The sequence below is a fragment of the Saccopteryx leptura genome, chromosome 1 (assembly GCF_036850995.1).
Source record: "Saccopteryx leptura isolate mSacLep1 chromosome 1, mSacLep1_pri_phased_curated, whole genome shotgun sequence".
In the NCBI taxonomy this organism is placed as follows: Eukaryota; Metazoa; Chordata; class Mammalia; order Chiroptera; family Emballonuridae; genus Saccopteryx; species Saccopteryx leptura.
In genome coordinates this window covers 15,380,830-15,390,318 of record NC_089503.1, presented here as the reverse complement: position 1 = coordinate 15,390,318, position 9,489 = coordinate 15,380,830, and the positions used below count along the sequence as shown (strand labels likewise).

Genomic DNA, 9,489 nt, shown 5'->3' with positions numbered 1-9,489 from the left:
TTGTATATTATTTTCTAAGCAGACACTTGCTGTAGTATCTGGAAAGATAATCCAAGCCTGGAAGTTGAAGAAACACACCAGGAATTTTATCTTTGGTTCTTTACAGGCTCCAGAAAATCCCCCTCCAGAATCTCAAAGGCAGAAACAGCAGCTGAAGTTTATGAAGGGTGAGTGGGAACATTTGGGACAATCTCGGATATTGCCAATGCTCCGGACAAGTTTGGGGACTGAAATTATTCATCCTACTTACCTGCTAAGATTCTGGGAAAAGGAGAAGTCAGGTCCAGACTCAAGATTTACTTTATTAAAGAACAAATTTGAGTAGAACAGTGGTGGCCAAGGGCCAGACAGCGAAGGAAATGAGATGTTGGGCAAAGGGTACAAACCTTCAGTTATAAGATGGATAGATTCTGGGGTCTAATGTACAGCATGATGACTGCAGTTAACAGTACTGTACTGTATACACTTCAAAGTTGCTGCAAGAGTAGAGTTTAAAAGTTCTCATCATAACAACATGGTAACTGTTTTTAGGTGAAGAATGGTATAACTAACCTTACTATGGTAAATATTTTGCAATATATCTGTGTATCAAATTATCACATTGCATACCTTATACTTACATAATGTTATATCTCAGTAAAGCTGAGAAAGAACAGAATATCTCTGAAAGAGGTACCAGAAAAGTCTGTTGTGATTTAATACAGAAAATTCTACTGATTAGACCAATACTCCTTAATTGGATATAATGTGAGTCCCAATGGCCACTGCCATTAGCTTGCTTAAAGTTCTTTCTCTGCTTGGAGCTGCCTTCCTTGGCCATTCAGATGTTCACTTTATGCAATCCTAAACACATTTCTAGAACCAATTCTAAAGTTACTTGTTTCAAAGAAGGTTTCTCTAACAAGGTTCTTCTAACAACATGAGATTATTCTCCAAAGTAAAGTCAAATAGCATTTGGTTCGTATCTCTTTTTGGACACTATTAATTCTGACATTTGTCACAGAGAATTACCATAACAATTGAACTTGAGTACAGTGGGTATAACTAATTCATCGTTTTAGACCCTAAGTCTCTGAACATTGTTTTCAACAATGGAGATGCTCAATTTTTTTCTTTGGACTTAATTGACTTCTTTTAACCCCTAAAATAGTAATATCTTTGTTTCTTTAATGTCTTATAAAGGTGGCGTCGCTTTGTTTTAATAAAACTGGCAGCATTTGACTTGCTGAGAGATGGTATGTCTGTAACCTATCTTTGCTTAACAGCAACCTAAGGAGTCTAAAATATTTACAAAAATGATTAATAATGACAAAAAAAACATACAAAATATACAATGAAAACATGCAACCTACAAATAGCTATGAATATAAAATATCACCAATACCATTGAAGTTCTGGTATTATATGTAATGTGATCAATTAGTCAATAAGTTCTTTTCCTTAACATTACATTTCTAAGTTTTGGGTTAAGAAATGAAGCTCTTGAGATTTATTTTCACTAAATTATAATATTCCATTCTTCTCTATACCATCATTTATTTAATCATTAGTTGTTTAATTTCTTTTCCATTTTTGTCTATTATATAATCACATAGCTTGATTTACATATATTCAATACCATTTGACAATCTTTGAATTTTAATGATGAGTTTACACCACTTATATTTATTTTTCTTACTAATTTATGTGAATTTCTTTGTGCCTTCTCAGGTGATTTCTATTTGTCTTGATATTTTCTATTACTTTCATCTCACTTACTGTGTTTATTTAGATTGATTAACTTTAAAATATCATTTATTCCGCTAAACTTAAAAAAATAATTTTTATCTCTTGTAATTATTGAAAATAGATGTATATAAGTATAAGTCTAAAATACAAGAATTTTAGAGAACCATAAACTTAATGAACCCCCAATTTAATATATTAACATTAACATTAGCTGATACTTTTAATTTATCCCTTCTCTATAGATAATATTATTTTATACCACCTTTATCTATTCCAATTCTCCTATATGTTTACCAGTTCCTAAGCTCATCATTTCTTTTTGCTTCTGAGACTGTCTTCGAAGACCATATTCCTCTTTTCTGAATAACGGTCTTTAGAAGCATCTTTAGTGAACAACTCTTGACGGTAAACTCTCTCCATTGTTTTTGTATAAAACATCTGTATAGCCTATGTTTTCATTAGATTCTTATTTGTAAATATAAAACCTTCATAATAATTAAAATTATAATACACTGATGTATACTTCACCTAGATTAACCAATTCTATTTCTTTTCCTTTTACTTTATCTTCACATGGACAAATTTGAGAAGTTTGGACCAGGATTAAACTGATAAATGACTGAGAAAAACTATAGGTTGTTAAAAGGATTCAAAGTAATATTTTAATACTGGTTTACAAAACTGGATACATGTTTAATATGGTGATAACATGTTTTAATCTGTTTCTAAGAATGATCCTTATTAGAGTCAGTTCACTATGAAATCTTCCTCATTTAGAAAATGAATAACATCATTTTTAACTTAGTGGTTTCTTATCAAGAAAATAGAAGGACTATTTGCAAATCAGTGAACCCTGTTGTAATTGTTGGCCTGAAAATCTAATTGAAAAAAGTGTCATGAAATATAAGAGGTTTTTTTCTTTGAAAGAGTCATAAAGATTTCCTTTTTTTTTTTTTTCTTTGTCTTCTAAGACCTTTCTAGATTTTTGGTAGCCATGACACAAGGAAATGGCACTGAAGTGACTGAATTCTTTCTTCTAGGATTTGGTGTCCAACACAAGTTTCAGTATGTCCTTTTCACTGTATTTCTAGTCATCTATGTGACCTCTGTGGTGGGAAATATCGGAATGATTCTGCTCATCAAGACAGATTCCAGACTTCAAGTACCCATGTACTTCTTCCTACAACATCTGGCTTTCGTTGACATCTGCTCTACCTCTGCTATCACTCCCAAAATGCTGCAAAACTTCATAACAAAAAATATGTCCATATCATTCAGGGGCTGTGTTATGCAATTATTGGTTTATGCAACGTTTGCGACCAGCGACTGTTACCTCCTGGCTGCTATGGCAGTGGACCGTTATGTGGCCATTTGTAACCCACTTCACTATCCTATTGTCATGTCCCGAAGAGTCTGCATCTACTTGGCAGCTGGTTCATACGCCATGGGCTCCATAAATGCTTCTGTGCACACAGGTTTTACATTTTCACTGTCCTTCTGTAAGTCCAATACCATCAACCACTTCTTTTGTGACGTTCCACCAATTCTTGCTCTTTCATGCTCCAACACTGACATCAACATTATGCTCCTTGCTGTCTTTGTGGGATTTAACTTGATGTTCACTGTATTGGTGGTCATCTTTTCCTACATCTATATCATGTCCACCATCCTAAAGATGTCTTCTACCACAGGCAGGAAAAAAACCTTCTCCACATGTGCCTCCCACCTGACAGCAGTCACCGTTTTCTATGGAACTTTATCATACATGTACTTACAGCCTCGTTCTAATAATTTCCAGGAGAGTATGAAAGGGGCTTCCATATGTTATGGCATTGTGATTCCCATGTTGAACCCCCTAATCTATAGCTTGAGGAATAAGGAAGTAAAGGAAGCTCTAAAAGTGATGGGGAAAAAGTTCTTCTAGATTAGACCCAAATTGTTCAAATTCAGCACAAGGCATCCAGGAGAGATGTTTGAGCATTGTACAGTGTTTCAAAAATTAGAAATACATTCACATCTTAAAGCAATGCTTCCTCTTTCAACAGAAAATTTCTTAGTATATAGGAAAATAGAAACATTGAATGGGACTAATTATCTTTTGAGTATAGTTTGAGAAATTTATCTTATCCTACCCAGGAAGAAAAGCTTTATTGAAATTATTTTAAATATTAATAAGTATGTGTGGACTTTACAAAATACTTAGTTGTTTCAAATATTTCAGTTATATTCTTAAAAACCAGAAAACTCCAATTTTGTATATAATTAATTTTAAAACTGAAGTTCATCATTTCAGGTTAACAAGTTCCATTGATTGTTTTTTTTGTTTTTTGGGGGTTTTTTTATTTGTTTTTGTTTTTTACAGAAACAGAGAAAGCGTCAGAGAGAGGGATAGATAGGGACAGACAGACAGGAATGAAGAGAGATGAGAAGGATCAATCAATAGTTTCTCGTTGCGACACCTTAGTTGTTCATTGATTGCCTTCTCATATGTGCCTTGACTATGGGCCTTCAGCAGACCGAATAACCCTTTGCTTGAGCAAGCAACCTTGGGTCCAAGCTGGTGAGCTTTTGCTCAAACCAAATGACCCCATACTCAAGCTGGCGACTTTGGGGTCTAGAAACTGGGCCCTCCGCATCCCAGTCCAACACTCTATCTACTGCATCACCGCCTGGTCAGGCACAAGTTCCCTAAATTGTTTACAAAGAGACTACATACATGTTCTTTTCCCATTATTGCATAAACCCAAATGTAAAAAATAAACTGATTTGAAAAGCACTTTATGACTCAGGCCATTATGCTTTTTACTTAATAGTCCCTTATGAGTTACATTCTCTAGAACTTAAAGACATTTATTCTTTTAAGTGATTTTTGGGAGAGAGAGGGGAAGCAGGAAGGGAAAAAAGAGAAAAGGAGAAGAGTGATCAGCATCAACTCATCGTTGTTTCACTGAAGTTGGTCATTGACTGCTTCTCGTATGTTCCTGGACTGACTCAAATGGACTCAAGCCAAGTCAGTTACCCCTTGCTTAAGCCAGAGACATTGGGCTCAGGCCAGCAACCTTGGATCATGTCAATGATCTCACAGTCAAGTCAGAGACCTCATGCTTAAGCCAGCAACCTCAGGGTTTTCAACTAGGGACCTCAGGGTTCTGGGTCGACACTCTATTAATTGTGCCATCACTGGTCAGGCAAAGACTCTCATTTCTTATGGGATTTTATGACTTATTTTTGACATTAGTTACCGTCTTTATTCTGAATTTATCTCTTTGTCTTCAACTACTGGGACATGGCCTACAAGTTCCTGGAAAGCCTTCTTAATAAGAAGGCTGTTTGCCTGGAAGCTCTGGCCATTGGATGTTCTTACAATGTGGTTTATGATAGGGCTTTAGAACACTGCCATATTAGTTCCAAACTCTGGAAACACGGCACACCTAAGGTATTACCTGAACCTCCAGGAAGGTTGGGAACTAAAGTTCAGCAACATGAGCAATGTGTCACAGAGCTCCAAAGGAAACTGTGGAGATGGTCATTATAAAATCATCACAGGGATATAAAGTACAGCATAGAGAATATAGTTAACATATAGTAATAACTATGTATGGTGCCAGGTGGGTACTGGAAATATCAAGATGAAGCACCTTGTAAAGTATATGATTGTCTAAACACTATGCTACACAATTGAAACTAATGAAAAGTAATATTAAATGTAAACTGTACATAGAAAAAATTGTTTCAAAAAAAGCCCAGACAGGGTAGCTGAGCTGATTAGAGCATCATTTCAACATGCCAACCTGACCCCCAGTCAGAGTATATACAAAAAGCAACCAATGAGTGCATAAATAAGTGGAATAGAAGATCAATGTGTGTGTCTCCTCTCACTGTTTCTCTCTCTTTTCCTTTCTTTCTAAAATCAATAAATAAAAAGAAAAAATTAAAATAGAAGAAACCATGGCTACCAAAGGTTCCAGTGAGCTTCCCAGGGTAGCACTACTCCGTGCGTGTCATCACACACTGACGCCGGAGGGTACGGCATCCTGAGGACAATGGGTGCCTCACAAGGGAAACCCTCACAGACTTTGCCCTGTAGAGCTCTTTGGGCTGGCTCCGATTTATATATAAATGTTTATCTGTTTGTTTATTTTGCTATAATAGAATTGTAATCAAAGGTATAGTGCTTTTCTGATGTGTTAGTTCAGGCTCTGTTACAAATTTCTATAGACTGATTGGCTTATTAACAGCAGAAATTTATTTCATACACTTCTGGAAGTTAGAAGTCTAAGATCAGGATGCCAGCATGGCTGGGTCTGAGAGAGCCCTTTTCAATGTTGCAGACTGCTGACCTATCATTGTGCACTCACGTGGTAGGAAAGGGGCTAGAGAGCTCTCGGGGCCTCTTCTCTAAGACTGCGTCATCATGACTTAATTATGTCACAAATCCCCCCCCCAATACCTTCACACTGGAAGTTAAAATTCCAACTGATGGATTTTGAGGGACATAAACATTGTTCATAACATCGAGTCATTCCAGCGCATTATCAAACCTGAGAGTGATTGTGGAGAGCTCTAATTTGTAGCCTAATACAGAGGAGAATGGCTCTGGAACCGTGAACTTTAAACTAGTGACTTAAATGACAGCAGTCTTGAGGAAACCGCATCCTCAGATAATACAGTATGCTAAACTTCCTAAAGGGGACTGTCCCAAGCAGCAGAGAGCTGGAAAGGAGAGATATCGAAAAGCAAAGGAAAGGGAAGTAAGATACCTTAGCTGACTTATTCTCTGGAATCAGGAACTCTATCTAACAGGGGACCTTGAAAAACTATGTAGACTATTTCATAGAATTGTCCCTCCGAAGAACAAGAGGTTATGCCATTTATTCAAGTCCCCTTCCTGATTGCTTGGGGGTTGCCAAGATCTTCCACAGCCTCTGAGATGTTCCTGAGTCAGAGAAGCAGAGAGATAACATCAGACACCTGCCACTCATAGTCCAGACAAAGCTCTCTACTGCAGATGCACAGAAACCAAGCTGCTGAGGAGTATGGGGCCACACCCTCTCGTTTCAGCTCTACATAACATAGGGCTAGCCAAAGAGATATGAGTAGCAGTCTGCTGGTTTAAAAGAGCTTCTATTTTCCTGATCAAGAGTACCTAGGTGACTGTCACCCTGCCCTCCTGAATCCCTTTCCCTGCCTTGACAGAGATCATGATGTCTACCAGTATAGTACACATGTTAGACTGTAAACCAACCAGCATATGGGAAAGACAAAGAAAATCACAGAAGTAAGAGTCTTGACTTCCCAAGTATTGTTGTGAATGAAAAATAAGAGGCTCTTCTGAAGACAGAGTAAGCTGGGATTTCTTCCACTAGCAGTGGGACACATTCCTCCATGAGATACTGGTCAGACAGCAAGTAACACTGAATGTCAATTCATAAGCCTTTTAACAATAACATTCTTTCGTAAGTATGATGGTTAATCTAAAAGCTATGGACTCAATCTAACATTCTTCTTTCACTGCTGAAATAAAAGCTTTAACCATAAAAGTTTTATAGCCAAGTAACTAAAAAAAAATCAAGTTCACTGATTGTTTTGGAAGTATTCTGAAAGTGTAAGATGCTACTGTAAGCAAACTGTCCTTATCCAGGGCTGATTATATAAATATATATATATATATATATATATATATATATATATATATATATACACACACACACACACACACACACGGAAAAAAAAGAAAGAATCAAGAGTACATTTTTCTTTAAATAAATAAACAATGGTTAAAGTGATAATATATAATATGCTTACATAGTAGTAACTCTATTTGTCATATGAGGACCATATGACATAAATTTAGATTAGTGTTAGATTTCTTTTTTTGCTTTTTTGGAGAGTCATGTTTTTTGCTGATTATGGTGACAAGGTCAATTTCCTAGACCTAAATACAGATTCTTAGACCTATAAAACAATGCTCAACCTGATTCAAAACAAAGAAGTTTAAAGGAGTTGTTCTTTAAGACGGCAACACACACACACATGCAGTTCCTAATGAGAGTAACATAAATTAAATGTATCCTCTCTAGAAAGCTTAAATGCTCTTCAGAAGAAAATAATGACTGAACAGTGTTTATTCCAACTCTGTATCATCCCTAGGAACTTCAGCTTCTCAAGGGAGCAAGTATTGATCCCTTAGGCCCCAGCGATAAACTCCCCAATTAGAAAGAGTCACTCACACAGAGAGAACTCGGGGGCAGTCAGCCTGCACCAGTTGCAGAAAGAGAATCTGAAGCCAACGCTGGTGGAAGTCAAACAAAGCCAGTCCTAGTTTTTAAACATAGTCATTTCAATGTATTAATAGATAGGAAATGGGGGAGCAACAGGGTCAGAGCCAGAGTTCTAGCGAGTTCCACCCACAACCAGGAATCATCACTGCTTCTCTGGTGATGTAAGGGAAATGGAGTGAGGGAACTAGATTGGCTGAGCATTGCCTTGGGAAAGATGAATGAACACATGACTGAAAAAGATTGGAAGCATGGATGGATGGGTGGATGGATGGATGGATGGATGGATGGATGGACGGACATTCGACAGACTGAAGGATGGATGGGTAGATGAATGCATGTTATGTGCCTTTAGTGTATTGCTTGCATGTGTTATTATGACCAATTCTGAGTGCCTTTCAACACCTGGCCCTGCGCAGGGAAATCTATATAAATCGCCTCAATTTGTCATATCATTACAAAGCAAACTTTACTTCTTCCTCTTCCTTTTTAGAACAATTAAGCTATTTTAAAATAAAAGATAAAGAACTGTATAAGTTTAAGGCATCCTCTCCCCACTCCTATGTCCAAAGATAATTTTTAAAAGTTTAGTGAAATAAATAAAATGAGAACGAAAGTAAGGGAGTGAAAGAAAGTTTTATTTTTAAAAGAGTCCACATTTTTCATATCAATCAGCAGCTTGCTTTGCTCATTTGACAGTATGATATGAGTACCTTTCTGTACAAGTAGATATCTCATTCTTTTTGGTATCTATTGATCCATAATAAGAACCTACTCTGATTTACTTCACTCTATTTACAAAGTTTTGCTGCTGCAAAAGAATTACAACAACCATCATTACCTTCTAAGTAATTCTGTGATCCCATTTTATGGAGGATAAAACTGAAGTCAAAAGAAAGTACATCCTTTATCTCCATGAAGTGGTGGGACGGGAATTCAAACCCAGGTCATTCTGTTTCCTTCCCACTGCACAGTGTTTCATATAAATAAAGCTTCAGAAGAAGAGGGCTTCAGTCTAAGTTAAACATGGTCAAAATACTTGGGCACTTGGCATGCATGTTTCTGTGTGTGTGTGTGTGTGTGTGTGTGTGTGTGTGTGTGTGTGTGTGCGTGCGTGCGTGCAAGTGTGCACGTGTCTTGTTCCTAATACTGGTTTTCCATAGCTCTTGAAAAAGGTACCTCAATGTGTCATTCATTTTATTTGAACTCCAAATGATTAAACTGATATGGTGAATATCATTACCCTATCAAGATTTTCTAGTTTAAGTAGACCTATGACCAATTCTAACTCTTTTGACAATTTTCCATTAACAATATGTGAGAGCATCATTTTCCTTCCATCACAGCAATTAATAAGTGTTAGCATTCTTTTGAAGTTTTTGCCAAATATATTGGTAGAAAGTGGTTTATCTCACTGTAACTTTAAGTCGCAGCTCAACATTAAAAAAATGAGCAACTTTCTCATGTTGTATGACTTTTCTGT

General features: G+C 36.6%; 1 protein-coding gene across 1 annotated transcript; it reads left to right on the top strand.

Annotated features, from left to right (window-relative positions):
* On the top strand, positions 1-3,652 carry LOC136388620 (putative olfactory receptor 5AK3). Its single transcript, XM_066360440.1, has 2 exons — positions 1-167; positions 2,710-3,652. The coding sequence occupies exon 2, from the start codon at positions 2,723-2,725 to the stop codon at positions 3,650-3,652; it is 930 nt and encodes a 309-aa protein (XP_066216537.1). The 5' UTR covers positions 1-167; positions 2,710-2,722.
* Positions 3,653-9,489: the final 5,837 nt, after the last annotated feature.

What these genes read in the sequence shown, in the direction of transcription:
- LOC136388620 (XM_066360440.1), top strand. Translation starts at nt 2,723, where the DNA reads ATGACACAAGGAAATGGCACTGAAGTGACTGAATTCTTTCTTCTAGGA.